Raw genomic sequence first — 16,535 nt, forward strand, 5'->3', positions numbered from 1 at the left:
CGGGCAGATGCGTTCTGGATTCTTTGCAGTTTTGTTAGGAGTTTGGTTGTTATTCCTGCATATAGAGCGTTTCCGTAGTCCAATCGGCTGCTGACCAGGGCGTGGGTAACAGTTTTCCTGGTTTCGACGGGAATCCAGTTGAAGATTTTGCAGAGCATGCAGAGAGTGTTGTAGCAGGAAGAGGAGATGGCATTTACCTGCTGAGTCATGCTGAGTGTGGAGTCCAAGATGAAGCCTAGGTTGCGTGTGTGGGTGAGGGCGCGGTTCCTAGGGAGGGCCACCAGGAGTCATTCCAAGCTGAGGGGTTGGTGCCAAAGATGAGGATTTCGGTCTTGTCTGTGTTTAACTTGAGGTGGCTTGATTCCATCCAGCTGGCAATGACGTGAAGTCCGTTGTGGAGGTTGTTCTTTGCAGTTGTAGGGTCTTTTGTGAGGGAGAGGATGAGCTGAGTGTCGTCTGCGTAGTAAACTATGTTGATGTGGTGGGTTCGTGCTGTGTTGGCGAGGAGGGCCATGTAAATTTTGAAGAGCGTGGGGCTGAGCGGAGATCTTTGGGGGATGCCACAGATGATTCTGGAGGCTTCTGACAGGAACGGTGGGAGGCGGACTCTCTGGGTTCTGCCTGAGAGAAATTAAGAGATCCAGTCGAGTGCCTTGTCGCGGATTCCAGCGTTGTGGAGGCATCTGCAGAGAGTGTGATGACATACCGTGTCGAAAGCTGCGGAGACGTCCAGGAGGATGAGTGCTGCTGTTTCTCCTTCGTCGAGCATGGTCCTAATGACATCTGTGGCAGCAATGAGTGCAGTCTCGGTGCTGTGGTTTCTGCGGAATCCGGATTGGGAGGTGTCAAGTACCTTGCGGTCTTCCAGGAACCGGGATAGTTGGCTGTTTACGATTTTTTCGATGAGCTTGGCTGGGAAGGGGAGGAGGGAGATCGGCCAGTAGTTCTTGGGGTCGTCTGGGTCTGCCTTTGGTTTCTTCCGCAGGGCGTTGATTTCTGCGTTCTTTCAATCTTTCTGGGAAGGTGGCTGACTCGAAGGAGCTGTTGATGGTTTTGCAGAGGTGGGGGGCGATGTTTGCCTTATTGAAGAAATGGTGTGGTCAGGGGTCCGATGGTGATCCGGAGTGGATGGAGGCCATGGTGGTGGCGGTGTCCTCTATGTTGACGGGGGTCCATGTGTGGAGGAGGTGGGTGTTGCTTGGAGCGGTGGGTTCTTGGGTGTTTGTAGTCAGCTGGTGGGTCTGGGGTTTGAAGCTATTGTGGATTTCTTCTATCTTTCGACGGAAGTGGGTTGCCAGTGAGTTGCAGAACTCCTGTGATGGCGGTGGTTCGCTAGAGTAGGTCCTGGGGGTGGAGAGCTCATTGATGATGCCGAAGAGCTCTTTACTGTTGTAAGCGTTGGCGTTGATGCGGTTTTTGAAGTGGGTCCTTTTGGTGGTGCGGATCAGCTGGTGATGTTTGCGTAGGGCATCCTTGAAAGCCTCAAGAAGCAACCCGACTGTTTTGTTACAATGGGAAGCTGGAATATCTTGGCTGATCTTTCCATTACACTATGGAACCCTCCTATGTCTTGTGGCGGAGCATCTACTGGTGGTGAAGTAGAGGGGAATGGCATTTGCGTCTGATAGTCATCCTAGTCATTAGGGAGTGAGGCAGTTTCCTGAATTTCCCCTTCTTCTTGATCCTCTTAAGAGAAAGCGGATCATTTTCGAGAGGTGAAGATGGAGGTGGTAACAGTATTGTAGGTACCTGAAACTCTGAGGATTGGTCTCTGGAAGAAGGACTTAATGGTAATTGTGGATGCTGAAGCGGAGTTCTTGATCCTGGTGGTGGTAATCTATTGTAGTAATCTTGCATATGCTGCAAATTGGCAATTACTGACACTGGCAACTGGAATGTTGGCTCACGCAGTTCTTGTTAACGTGTGCGGTGTTGATCATCAAACGATTGTTGAACATACAACTGTTCACACTTCCTCATCCTCTTCCTGGCATTTAATTCGTAGGTCAGAAGGACTACGAGCCACTGGAAACAGACCATCATCGGAATAATCATCTCCATAGACTTCTTCATCTTCATTCAAGAACATGTTCTGGAGGTACAGGCGATACCTTACTGGGTGACGTATGTGACGGTAGTATTGTCTCCTGAGGGGAATTATGTCTTATTGTTATCACCCTTAAGGGTAAAAAGGAAGATGCAGCTGAATCAACTGTCAACGGCGTTGGCGTGTCTGGAGGAAAGAAATGGGCCACCAACGGTGTCGTCGACGACGGTGCCCCGGTCGACGGTGTTGTCATTCTCGAAGTTGCTGTCAACGCAGCTGTCATTGACAGAGCTGGTGTCATCGGAGCTGCCGTTGACGGAGCGGTCTTTGACAGAGCTATTGTTTTTGGTATGTATGTCGCCATTGATGGAGCCGTCGACGGTATCCGTGTTGATGATGTAGAAGCCTTTGTGGAAGCCGAATTCTTAATGGTCGACAATAGAGGGGACATTGGGGAGTGAAACCTCTTCATCGATGGTTCTATGATGGTTGATTTGTAAGAGGTTTTCTTACGATAGGGTGTAGTCGACAGTAAGGAAGACCCATACTTTATGCTCACCGATGTTACTGTTGATGATAACGGCGACGACGTTATCATGGGTGAAGGTAGTGCTGTAAACGTTGCCATCGCTGTGGTAGTAGTGGTATCAAACCTGTCGTCGACAATGTGCTCGTCGACAGTGTCATCGACAAGGCTGACATTTTTTAAGTCGATCGGGGCAGAGAACTGGACGACTTTTTAATTTTTATTCTAGTGGCAGTTGGAGTGGAAGGTTCGGAGTGAACTTTCTCCCCAGGTTTCTTTGAAGTTGAAGGAACTTCCTGCATTTTTTCCTTCATAAGATGCATTTTCTTGGCTGACTTACCTCATCTTGGAGAGAAACTCTCCACAGATCTTTTCCTCTTTCTCGATGCCACTGAGGTATCGCTGTCATCATTATCAGAGAAGTTTTCATTGGATTTAAGCTTTTGAAACCAAAGCAGGAGTCTAGCCTCTCTGTCTCAAAGTCTTGTGAGTAAAGGTTTGTAGGAAAGTGCCCTCTTTCTTCGCATGGCTCCCCCGTATTCTGCCTGTTCACTGGGATTTTTCTAACCAGGACCCCAGTGGTTATGCTCTCTCCTCTAAATTTGGTTGCTACTAACCTTTTATCCCCACAACTGGCATACTGGTCCACCCATGTAAGTCTCTAATATATGGTACCTAGGCACCCAGGGCACTGTGTTTCCAGGGGATCCCTAAGGGCTGCAGCAGTTATTCTGCCACTCATAGGGAGCCCATGCAAAGGGTTCTGCAGGCCTGCCACTGCAGTCTGCATGAACTGGGTGCACGCAACCGGTTTCAGTACAGGTCACTGCACCAGGTCACTGCAAGTCACCCCCAAGGCAGGTCCTCTCAGCCCAGAGGGCAGGGTCCAGGTACCTGAGTGTGAGGGCATCCCTGCACTAGCAGAGGTGCCCCCACGAACTCCAGCTTCATTTTACTGGACTTCGTGAGTGCGGGACGCCATTTTATACATATATTTACTGGACATAGGTCACTACCTATGTCCAGGTACATAATGGTAACTCAGAATCATACCCCAATACTGTTGCAAGTATTGGAAGTATGATTCCATGTACTTTGTGGGCTCCTTAGAGGACCCCCCGCATTGCCACCACCAGTCTTACAGGGTTTTCAAGGGTCGCCTAGCTGCTGCCACCCCTCAGACGTGTTTCAGCCCTCCTGCTGATTGATCTGATCAAGACAAGGAAGGCAGAACAAAGGCTTTCCTATGGGAGAGGAGGTAACACCCTCTCCCTTTGGAAATAGGTGTGACTGGTTTGGGAGTGGTAGCCTCCCCAATCCACTGATTTTGCTTTGAACAGCACATTTGGAGCCCTCAGTGAATAAAACCAGTCCACACCAGTTTAGGCCCCCCACCCCCAGTCCCAGCACTGGTGCGAAATTGGACAATGGAAAACGAAGCGACCACTCCCCTGTCCATCACCACCCCACGGGTGGTGCCCAGAGCTCCTCCAGAGGGTCCCTGGGTTCATCCATCTTGATTTCAAGGTTGGTAGGGAACTCTGGGAACATCTGAGAGGCCAGGCCAGACAGGTGATGTCAGAGGCACCCTCGGATAGGTAGTTACCTGGTTAGGTGACCAAGCCCCCTGTTTGGGCTTTATAGGATCTTCCTCTGGGATGGGTCCTCAGACTTGGCTTGCAAGACTCCTGCAGGACTCCTCTGCAACCTTTACTTCGACTTCTGGCCTCAGAAACCGTGACTGGACCCCCCAGAAACCTACAAGCTGCAGATTCGAGAGGAAGACTCTTCTGCAACATTGTATCCTGAACTCCTGCCAGCTTTGCAACATTTCACCAGCTGTATATCCTAAGAAGACTGCAACACTTCAGCCTGCACGAGAAGAAGGAATCGCCCTTGGGTGAAGGCATCCCTCCCCTGTAACTACAGGCACCTGGCTCATCGATAATCGGCTGCGTGGATCTCCCCTCATCCTGAGTGGCATGGGTCCTGCATCACAGGTGGTGGTCCGGAGATTCGCCGTTGGTCCTCTCTACCAACTGTCGCACTTTGGTAGGGGTAAGTCCTTCCACTCCACGCAAGACAGTACCCCTGTGCACCACGTCCTTTGCAGTTGCCAAGGCTTGTTGCTTCACCTCCAAGGGGAACTTCAGGCGCCATGTAGCTCCAGCCCCCAGCACTCCCTCCTGCAACTTATGGACCTCTGCTTGGTCCTCCGGCGACATGGGAGCAACTTCTGTGGTGCTGCCTGGGCTGCTTCAGCAACTTCTGTGGCCATGTCCTGTGGGACACCTGTGGGAGATTCCTCTGCTCCTGTGGGCCTTCTGTGACACGGAGGAACCCCTGTGACTCCCCCACCTGAGTAGATTCCTCCTGGACCTTGCTGGTCCCCGGCAGCACCTCATTTCCTTCAACCGCAAGTTGGCCTTTGCCAAGGCTTGTTGGTGGAAATCCTTCACCAACACCCATCTGCAATTCAGCTTCCAGCATGGGACACCTTTAGCATGTGTCAGGAACTCTTCTCCGGTTTCTGTGCTGCAGTGCTGACCTGTCTTCCTTCTTTGTCGACCAACTCCAAAAGGTACCTCTGGGTGGGCAGTATCTCCTACTCCACCTGGACTCCACAGACACTTCTGGACTTGGTCCCCTCTCTCCACATGTCTCCATCTTTGGTTTTCCACTGCTGGTTCCTTTCAGGCTGCTCTGGGTGTCTTCATTTTCTTCTTTTGATCTTCTGGGGTGCTTTTGGGGAAATCCAGTGTTTTACTCTTGCATTCCTGGTCACTGGGGTGTACTCCATTACTTACCTGTGTGGTTTCCTAGTACTCCCAGCTCCCCTCTACACGATTCAGTTACCTAGGTGGAGGCCCAGTGTTTGCATTCTACTTTCTTAGTATATGGTTTGCCCTTCCTATAGGGTTACTACTGAATATTGCTATTTTACACAGTTTTGTAACCTTGTTATGCCTCTTACTGTTTAATAGTGTGTGTGTGTGTGTGTGTGTACATATGGAAAATGTCACTTACCCAGTGTACATCTGTTCATGGCATGTTCCGCTGCAGATTCACATGCTGTGCATATACTTCTGCCATCTAGTGTTGGGCTTGGAGTGTTACAAGTTGTTTTTCTTCAAAAAAGTGTTTTCGAGTCACAGGATCGAGTGACTCCTCCTCTTCAGTTCCACTGCGCATGGGCATTGACTCCATGTTAGATTGTTTTCCCGCAGAGGGTAAGGTAGGGGTGATGGATTATAAAGAAAAAAAATGTCCATGCTAATGGAATGTTAAATATATATATATATATATATATATATATACACACATATGTACAAATGCTGTTAACTTAAACGACTACAGGCTGCCGGAGAGGTGGGAGGGTGCATGTGAATCTGCAGCAGAACATGCCACCAACAGATGTGAGGAAATGCATCCTTGGCATGGTTACCCCCTAACTTTTTGCCTTTGCTGATGCTAAGTTCTGATTTGAAAGTGTGCTGGGACCCTGTTAACCAGGCCCCAGCACCAGTGTTCTTTCCCTAAACTATACCTTTGTCTCCACAACTGGCACAACCCTGGCACTCAGGTAAGTCCCTTGTAACTGGTACCCCTGGTACCAAGGGCCCTGATGCCAGGGAAGGTCTCTAAGGGATGCAGCATGTCTTATGCCACCCTGAGGACCCCTCACTCAGCACAAGCACACTGCCTCACAGCTTGTGTGTGCTGGTGAGGAGAAAATGATTAAGTCGACATGGCACTCTCCCCTCAGGGTGCCATGCCAACCTCACACTGCCTGTGGCATAGGGAAGTCACCCCTCTAGCAGGCCTTACAACCCTAATGCAGGGTGCACTATACCACAGATGAGGGAATATGTGCATGAGCACTATGCTCCTACAGTGTCTAAGCAAAACCCTAGACATTGTAAGTGCCGGGTAGCCATAAGAGTATATGGTCTGGGAGTTTGTCAAACACGAACTCCACAGTTTCATAATGGCTACACTGAAAACTGGGAAGTTTGGTATCAATCTTTTCAGCACAATAAATGCACACTGATGCCAGTGTGCAATTTATTGTAACATACACCCAGAGGGCATCTCAGAGCTGCCCCCTGAATACCTACCCGACTTCTAGTTTAGGCTGACCAGTTTCTGCCAGCCTACCACATACCAGACATGTTGCTGGCCACATGGGGAGAGTGCCTTTGTCACTCTGTGGCCAGGAACAAAGCCTGTACTGGGTGGAGGTGCTTCTCACCCCCCCCTGCAGGAACTGTAACACCTGGCGGTGAGCCTCAAAGGTTCACCCCTTTTGTTACAGCGCCCCAGGGCATTCCAACTAGTGGAGATGCCCGACCCACCGGCCACTGCCCCCACTTTTGGCAGCAAGGCTGATGAGATAATAAGAAAAACAAGGAGGAGTCACCCACCAGTCAGGACAGCCCCTAAGGTGTCCTGAGCTGAGGTGACCTCTGCCTTGAGAAATCCTCCATCTTGAGTTTGGAGGATTCCCTCAATAGGATTAGGGATGTGCCCCCCCCTCCCCACAGGGAGGAGGCACAAAGAGGGTGTAGCCACCCTCAAGGACAGTAGCCATTGGCTACTGCCCTCCCAGACCTAAACACACCCCTAAATTCTGTATTTAGGGGCTCCCCAGATCCCAGGAAATCAGATTCCTGCAACCTGAAGAAAGAAGGACTGCTGACCTACAAGCCTGCAGGGAAGGAGGAAGACGACAACTGCTTTGGCCCCAGCCCTACCGGCCTGTCTCCAACTTCGAAAATCTGCTCCAGCAAAGCATCAGACAGGGACCAGCGACCTCTGAAACCTCTATCTTTCGCTCAGTATCACAGGAGCAACAACTGCAAGGTCTAAGTGAACTCCAGGCCGAAGATTCTGAAGGAAAGGGATAAGAAGAAGCAGGCACATTACACCATACAGGAGCAGAAGGAGACTACATGGCTAAGAGACCAACGACGAGGAAAACATCGCCCAAGGGGCAGAAGAACGATTCTCGAATGCCAAAATTAGACTCATCGAGGACAAGGACAGTGCAAGCACAAAGAGAAACGACCCAAGTTAACACCGAAAAAACGTACAGACTCTAAATCGCAGAGGTCTGACTGGGGGGTCAAAAATGTTGCCAACCGAAAACCTAGCAGAGACTGAAAGAACCCCTCGGGAGGCAAAGAAATGACACATCAAGTGGGTGCACACACGAAAAGTTGATGTCAAAAGACTATCTAAATTTAAAAGTTTGGGCGTCAACAGACAAAGGGGGGAAGTGCCGAGAAAAGGGATGTTATTAACCAGGAAACGAAGCCTCAACATTGAAGTGAAAATTGCAGCCGCCCGACGTCAAAGACCCCTCTGCCATAACTGAGCAGAAGAAAAAGCGTCTCGAGGCCGAGAAGGCAGCGATTTTGCATAAGGAGAGGGAGTTTGACACATCCCTTTGAGAAATGTTCATCCCTTTACAGACTTCGACGGACAAAGGTCCAATTGACAGACGCCGAAGAACTAGAACCCCCGCCCCCCTCACCAGTCTCACCAGAGCCACAGGAGGAGGAAGAAGAACAGAAATACTTATTCTACCAAGATGATCCTGATAACATGGGTATGTTTCAGGAGACGAAAGGGCCGGAGTATATGGAGACTCAGGGGCAAGACGGTGAAACGGATTCCCATGAGGAGGGAATTGACACGTATCGCCCTATGACATTGCAATGTACGGTCAGCTGATAATAAGAGCGCCTGCAAATATGGGGTGCATCTAGAGGAGGATAAAACACAATCATGCTTCCTCCTAGAGACATTGCTGCCTTTTCAAACTAGGAACCAGTTCCTACCAATGCTACAAAACACTCTAGATTAAAGAAGAGAAGGCTTCAAGAAACCTACAACATGAAGGGCAGTAAGACAGGGCAGAGAAAAAAGTGCAAACACTTTTCCAAAGACCCTTTATATAGGAGGAACAGTCCCAAGCTGACTCATCGTCATTCCTGTTACAGCCAGGAAATGGGCAAATATACCAACAATATCTGGATCACCACCGGATAAAGAAAGCAAAAAGATGGATTTGGTGGTGAGAAATTTTGAGAGAGGTGCAGCAAATCAATGATTAATAGCCAATTCAAGCTTTCTGCTAAATAGATATGCATAACAATACTGGGAATGGATGGCGTCAGGAGAGGCTGGATTAAACACCAAACGTTGGGATAGTCAACACCAAACAACAACGAGAAAAAAAACCGAAAGAAAGAGGATGGACTACTAGTACGCTGGAAAATTCAGAACCCAACCACTAGATGGCGGAATAATGCACAGCTTGTGAATCCTGAAAAGATAAAATGATATAAAAAGTTATTTTTGAAAAGAATCGGCCAAATATTCCGTTTTACAGCACCATTTCTCAGGAATGGGCTACAAAGCCATGGATTCTGAAGGGGAATTCGTGAAATAGTTAACTTACAAAGTGTGCTTAGCAATGCTTTCCTTCCCCAGGGTGGCAGGGGTTACCAGACCAAAGAAACATTTGGAAGCATTGTGGAATAATGCTGCACCTGCACCAAAATTCCCTTAAAATAGATCTAAAAAGCCACAGGTGACACATGTAGCACAGAAACCTCAATTATTTTTCACACAATCTAAGTTCTCATAACTCGTATCCCAGTTTCTACATTTTGCCTAATGTCATGTTTCATATGGAACCTTTCAAGTAGATTCTCAATTATATTTTATGAATGACTACTTGAAAGAAGTATGGTAGAAAAATAAAATAAAACACACAAATGGAAAGGAGCCTAAGACTCTACAGGAAATGTTTAATCACTGGAATAGTGGAAAGGAAGCCTGAGGAGAATTACAGTAAGCAGTGATAGAAGCCAAATGGACTATTAGAAGAGTACTGTAAACCAGATTTTGCCAAGTAAAGACGATTATGTAATACTAGGGCAACCTAGCATGTTTCTGGATCTACTCCTCTCTCTTCCACTTCAACGCATAAGGCAACTTTGTGAAACAGCACTTCCTTCCCTCTCTCAAGATATCCATGCAGTCAATAGGTAACATCAGATGTCCATACTGAAAAACCTCAGGTACCATGCAACCAGGTTTAGCAACAGAAGATTGATATGGAAGATTGTGCCCAACAACCGTGACGGAAGATCCGACTTGATTCTTCTGCTTCTTGCACAGAAGAAGATATGCCCTAATGGTGCACCCAATCAAGAGTGATGAGAATCATCTTGCTTTGCTGAGCATCCTCTTGGTAATCACCTTTGGAAGAAGTGTGACTGGAGTAGAAGTGTATAGAAACCCTCCTTACTAAACCACTGAAAGTGCATTCCCCAGATATAAAAAGGTTTTCAAAATTCTATTGGTGTAAAAAGTGGCATTTCACGTTTTTAATCAGTTGCAAAAATGTTACATTTTGGATGGCCTTAGCAGAATTATGCCTTCCAGCACTCAGTCACCTTGCTACTCTGACAAGTGATGATCCAGCTCATCTGCTTATGTGTTTCACAACAATGGAAGATGTGTGGCAGGCAACTAAATGCCTCTTGCTAATATCTAGGGCCAAATCGCTTGAGCTTCCCAAGAAAGCACCCTTGACTTTGTACCGCCCTTGCTTTTTTAGATAATACTTGGTTGACATATTGTCTGTGTGAAGCAAAAGAGAGGTCTGGAGCACCAGCAGTTAAAACGTGTCCTAGATGAACCATCCTCAACGTCAACAATATTTGAGAACCCTTCTCTGAAGAAGATCATTGCCTCCAAGTTGTCAGATTCTTGATGTGGACTCCTCAGCCCTCCAGAGAGGCATCTGATATGACCCTCTGTGCGAAGAGTGGAGCACAGAAAGGTGTACTAGAAAGAAGGTTCTTCTTGCACCACTATTGCAGAGCATGTGACAGATGTACATTGCTGTCCCAATTTCATGATTTCTGACTTTGTTGATCGTTCTATACCTCATACAAACCGTGACTGTTACATGCAGCAGAACCAGGACTCATATCTAACTGCACTGCTGAAGAGGCAGGAAGATTTTAAGAAGAGTCATCTTCATTAATTTTCCTCTCCTGACCCTTCCATTCACTTTTCTAGGTTCAAAATAGGAAGGATATCTTGTTTGGGACTTTTTTTTACTTGTTTTGAAAACGTGTACTGTTTTTCTTTAGCACACAACATGAACCGCACCCTTTAAAACTCCTCATTATTTTCCAGGACAAAAAGCATTACAATTTCTACTTCAGTTTTCATTTTTTGGATTCATTTAGAAGGCTGAGGGACAAAAAAAGATGTTCACTGGAGGGCAACTCTGCTATGATTTTCTGGGCATAAGTAGACAAAGGAGTCTAAGCCCAGGGGAGCATCTCATTGAGCTGCCATAGCAAATGTCTGCTATAGGCAGGTTAGTGGTGTCGGTTGATAAACTGACAAATGTCTGAAGTCAACACACTTACCTGTTTTCAAAAATGTTTTTTTTTTTTCGCTTGGAAGCTAGTCCAACAATTGACTCATTGAGGCCACAGAGAGTGTCATAGTGACTTAAAAAAGAATAACTGGCTGCAGTATGACATACTTTCCTACCCTTAAAGTTCCACTACTAAGAACTCGGAAGATATCACTGCCTTCAAGAATTAGGATCCAAGTCAGCTGATCTAAACTTCTTCTCCAGGTAACTTTTTACTGCCCGAAAAAGAGGACAGATTTACAAAAGGTGTCCATCATTGACTTCTGCAGTCCAAGAACAAGTTGAACAATAGAACAAGCCTGTGGTTTTGACTGGGCCGCCTAAAAAATAACTGGAGTTACTCACCTTCTGGTTTTGTCTGCAGATTAAGCTATCTTTCTGCAATGTTTGATAGCACAAGAAAAGCCAGCTCACCATTAAGCGGGATTTAATTTGCAATTAGCTCTGTAGATACAGGTGGGAGAGCAAGTCAAACAAATTACAATCCATTCAAATACGAATTCTTATGATACCACCAGACATATCTCTATTTTGGGCTCGGGAGTCTCACAACAGGAGTCGGTACATCATTAAAAAAAAATGTTTTTTTAAAATGGTGCTTGTAGTAAGAGCTATAGTCACCATCTGACTCAGAGAGGCAAACGTAACTGCTGGACACTGCTTGGAATGATGGGATAAGTCTAGTCTTCCAACGTTCTTTCATGAGCAGGATTAGTTAGCACTAAGTTAAAGCACTTTACTTTAGGCCACCATTTTCAGCTTTAATTTAATTTAGCACACTGTTTCTAACTGGTGTTTTTAAACAAATGCACACTTGATGTGCAATTTTGCTAACAAAAAGAATGTAAACGTTGCTGGCTGGTTTCTGTTTATGTGGTTAATTTACAAACATGGGCATTTTTGTGTTGCTAAATCTCTCACATGCGGAGAGATATTCTACTTTTATGATTATTAAAGAGACTCTGATGGTGAAGAATAAAAAAAGCTATGTACGTGCTAAACGTACCATGGGCAAGGACGCAGTATGTAGTACAGAAGTCTCAAAATTAAATACACAAGTAGTCAATTCAAATGCAAAACACAATGTAAAGACTAGTCAGATTTTGGGAAAAAAATACCTGAGTAAGCTCAAAAGCTCTGTAAGCCAGCAAGGAGTTCACTCTGTTGACATTCTTTGAGACATGGCATTCATGCTTAGGAGTAGGATCGAGTGATCTTTTGTTTGCTGAATCCATTTGACTTTTCCCAGGCTGATCAAAAACGCTTTTCATTTTTCCCTAAAAGATATTAATGTACACATACACTGAATCGATAAGCTTTTAGAGAATTCATCCATGCAAAAACATTACTATTTACAGAAAAATCAAATTAATAAAAAATGTACCTTCATTATTTTGAATATAATAACATCTCCAGTTGCCCCTGGATCTAACGGGTTCGCTTGTAATAAATCTGCATACCTGGAAAGATAGACACCTAAAGAACAAGTACAGGATTAAAGACACAAGCGGCTAGGATTTCGCAGTCCACTTATGATCTGACAATCTGAAGTGTTTCACATAACAAAAGAAGGAGCAGGGCATGGCATCTTCACAGCGTCATTCGAAAAAAAAAAATCTTACCCGTAACAGTAGCTTTCAACCATGCGTGCTCATTTTATTATTGAATATCGGGCCACGACTCCACCAGCTTCCACCAGAGAAAAGTAGGTTTTCTCTCCAGAAATAACACTAATCACCAGAGTTATTTTAACATTTGAAGACTGAATGCAATCTGTGATCTGCCTACAACACATTCCTTGCAGCAGCCACTTTAACCCTCTGCACTGCCTCATAATAATTTTAACCTCCATCTCTTGCTTACATCGCTGCATTTATTATGACCAAAAGAGACACTTGGGAAAGTCATAAAGCCAAATCAATTAAAAATGTGCTTCTTTGCAATTTCAAAGTAGCCTGCTTTAGTATTCAGTAGTCGTAAAAGTACATGCAGCAATTAGCGTGCGGTGTAAAGTGACAGATGAACCCAGAAAAAACATACTTCTTGTGTATGCTAACAAGTCAATTGTGGGTCGTGTAAGCTAAAAACAAAGCTTATGGCTTCGCTATCAAGGAAAGATAAATCAGCCTTCTATGTAGAGTAACAGCTGGATCTAAAAGAAGGCACACTTATTATGTGCGCAGTGCTTAATTTGAGCAGGTGTGTTCAGATGCAGGGCATAAACATATTTTGTTAAAGGGCCATCAGTTATTTTTCTGCCTCACTGATTTACTGTGGGCAAAAAAAAAGGATAATTTATTAGAAATGCAAACTCGAACATCTGAAAATGTCCTTCCGCTTCAAACTATAAACATGCTGCCAGGTTGGAAGTTTAAACAGCAAGATGTTATGTTGTAGAAAACATTTTGAACACAAGGACATCAATCTCTTTTTAGTTGTAAACACTGTGAAATACAGCAAATTAGCGTAAAAAAAAGACTGCTGGAGAGACAAAAGTTTAACGTGAAAAACAAAAACGCAGAGCAGAAACCTTAGCATGTGTTAGTAAAAAGGGCAGCATCATTCAGATAAAAGAGTGTAAATGACTGGCTGGCTTGTTCTGTAGACAGCAGCGATGTTATCAGATGCTATAAAACTCTCTGGAGTGAATCACACCCAAACAGTGTAAATTGCAGCCAAAAACCATATGGGATACACCAGTAAAACCACAAGTAAACAAATATTAAAAGACACAACTGTATTAACATGCAGGCATTAGCTTTTAAAAAATATTTATTTTCCGTGTGACCAATGTTCTGTGGTTCGACTATAGTTTTTAAGTGGAAATCGTGTATTTTGTAAGCGCATATTTGCCTTTAGTAAACACAGCGTTGGCGTGCTTCAATTAAGCTTTGACCAATTAAACACTGCTAAGTAGCAAAAATTTTTTTTTTGCTGCAGAAAGAGGAATAAGATACATGGAAGTGCTTTAGTTTTATGCAGGGCCGCTGGAATTATATGGGAGGAAAAGACAAAATTATGAGGCAGGGTTGACCAATTTATGTGGCAAGAAAAGTCCGGTTATGAATTTACATGTGCCTCCAGAGACAAAAGCATGGTGATAGAATGTTGGTTGGTCATCTCAGCTGCCTGTTCCTCCCTCTCCTGGATTTCTAAAGACCCTAGTAGGATAGGAGAATTCAGGTGGCACTAACCCTGCACCAGCAGCCTCCTCCACTGTTAGCCCGGGTGTTTGCAGAACAGCACTGAAAGAGGAAGGGTAAATTGCTAACCTGTAATCCTAGTTCTCTGTCAGGGGAATCCTCATCAAAGTCATAAGCACTGAATAGGCCCGCACCTGTGCAGGGACCCCCCCCCCCGGAGCACTTCGTAAACATATAAATGTATAACATAGTGGCAGTCACCACCCACAGGTAGTTATAGTTAGTTAGGATTCCCTCTGCAGGTGTCGTTGTGGGGGTGCAGAGAGGTTGGCTCAGGGAGGACACGTTGTCTGAGTCGCCTGGGGGTCCTCTCTGCGGCGTTGGTTTCTCTGGACACGGGCCAAGGGTGTCGGGTGCAGAGTGGTGGGGACTCACGCTTCTGGAGTGAGGTGAGAGTCCCTTTGAAGATGGTTGCATCTTGTTGCTTTAGACAGGGCCGCTGTCCACAGGAGATTCTTGGTCCTTTGGAGTAGCAGGGCAGTCCACTGAGTCAGCATGGGTCGCTGGGCCCACAGGATGCGTCGCTGTTGCAGGTTCTTTGAATCAGGAAGCAGGCGGGTAGGAATGGGGCCAAAGCAGTTGTCGTCTCCTTCTCTGCGGGGTTTTCAGGTCAGCAGTCCTTCTTGTTCGGTCGCCAGGAATCTGATTTCCTGGGTTCAGGCTCGCCCCAGAATACTAAATTTAGGGGGGTGTTTAGGGCTGGAGGGCAGTAGCCAATGGTTAATGTCCCTGGGGGCACATCCCTAATCCTATTGGGCTAAATCTTCCAAAGCAAGACGGAGGATTTTCTAAGGAGGGGGGGTCACATCAGCTCTGGTCACCTTAGGCGTGGACCTGGCTGAGGGGGTGACTCCTCCTTGTTTTTCTCATTATCTCTTCGAACTTGCTGCCAAAAGTGGGGGCTGTGTCCGGGGGGCAGGCACCTCCACTAGCTGGAGTGCCCTGGGGTGTTGTAACACCAGGCTTGAGCCTCTGAAGTTCACCGCCAGGTGTTACAGTTCCTGCAGGGGGAGTTGTGAAGCACCTTCACCCAGGACTGGATTTGTTCCTGGTCACAGAGTGCACAAAGGCACTCACACCATGTGGCCAGAAACTAGTCTGGAAGTGGCAGGCTGGCAAAGACCAGTCAGCCTAGCACTCGCAGTTGGGCTGGCATGCAGGGGGCGTGGCATTTCTCAATAAAACCCACACTGGCGTCAGTGTGGATTTATTGTGCTGAGAAGTTTGATACCAAACTTCCCAGTATTCTGTGTAGCCATTATAGAACTCTGGCGTTTGTGTTTGACAAACTCCCAGACAATATACTCAATATGGTTACCAGAATTGACTTAGACACTGAAGGGGTATAGTGCTTATGCAGCTGTGCCCTCACCTGTGGTATAGTGCACCATTGCCTTAGGGCTGTAAGGGGACTTACCTATGCCACAGGCAGTGGGTTGTGGGCATGGCACTCTGAGGGAAGTGCCATGCTGACTTAGGGGGTCATTCCGACCCTGGCGGCCGCGAATGACGGAAGCACCGCCAACAGGCTGGCGGTGCTTCCATGCCCATTCTGACCGCGGCTCAGAAAACCGGGACCGGCGGTTTACCGCCAGTTTACCCCCGGCTGGGCGAATCCGCCAGGGCATCGCTGCAAGCACCGCTGCCTTGGGGATTCTGACCCCCTTCCCGCCAGCCTGTTTCTGGCAGTTTTCACCGCCAGGAAGAGGCTGGCGGGAACGGGTGTCCTGGGGCCACCTAACAGGGCCCCAGCCTGCTTTTCACGGTCTGCCTAGCAGACAGTGAAAAGCGTGACAGGTGCAACTGCACCCGTCGCACACCCGCAACACCGGCGGCTCCATTCGGAGCCGGCTTCAGTGTTGCAGGCCCCCTTCCCGCTGGGCCGGCGGGCGCTAACATTGTTAGCGCCCGCCGGCCCAGCGGGAAAGTCGGAATGCCGCCAGCGGTCTTTTGACCGCAGAGCGGCCAAATGGCGGTTCCCGCCAGGCGGGCGGCAACCGCCGCCCGCCGGGGTCTGAATGACCCCCTTAGTCTTTTTCTCCGCACCAGCACACACAAGCTGTGAGGCAGTGTGCATGTGCTGAGTGAGGGGTCCCTAGGGTGGCATAATGCATGCTGCAGCCCTTGGGGACCTTCCCTGGCCACAGGGCCCTTGGTACCAGGGGTACCTTTTACAAGGGACTTATCTGTGTGCCAGGGCTGTGCCATTTGTGGAGACAAAGGTACAGTTTTAGGGAAAGAACACTGGTGCTGGGACCTGGTTAGCAGGGTCCCAGCACACTTTCAATC

General features: G+C 47.1%; 1 protein-coding gene across 2 annotated transcripts in view; it reads right to left on the minus strand.

Moving 5' to 3' along the window:
• TASOR (transcription activation suppressor) overlaps positions 1–16,535 on the minus strand; it is a 773,668-nt gene that overhangs the window by 640,457 nt on the left and 116,676 nt on the right. For both annotated transcript variants that reach the window (XM_069206460.1, XM_069206459.1), the window contains exons 5-6: positions 12,428–12,519; positions 12,162–12,320 (exon numbers count right to left, since the gene is read on the minus strand). In XM_069206460.1, the coding sequence (XP_069062561.1) occupies positions 12,162–12,320; positions 12,428–12,519 (251 nt within the window). The remainder of the gene's footprint in view (positions 1–12,161; positions 12,321–12,427; positions 12,520–16,535) is intronic.

This window comes from Pleurodeles waltl, chromosome 9 (assembly GCF_031143425.1).
Source record: "Pleurodeles waltl isolate 20211129_DDA chromosome 9, aPleWal1.hap1.20221129, whole genome shotgun sequence".
Lineage (NCBI taxonomy): Eukaryota > Metazoa > Chordata > Amphibia > Caudata > Salamandridae > Pleurodeles > Pleurodeles waltl.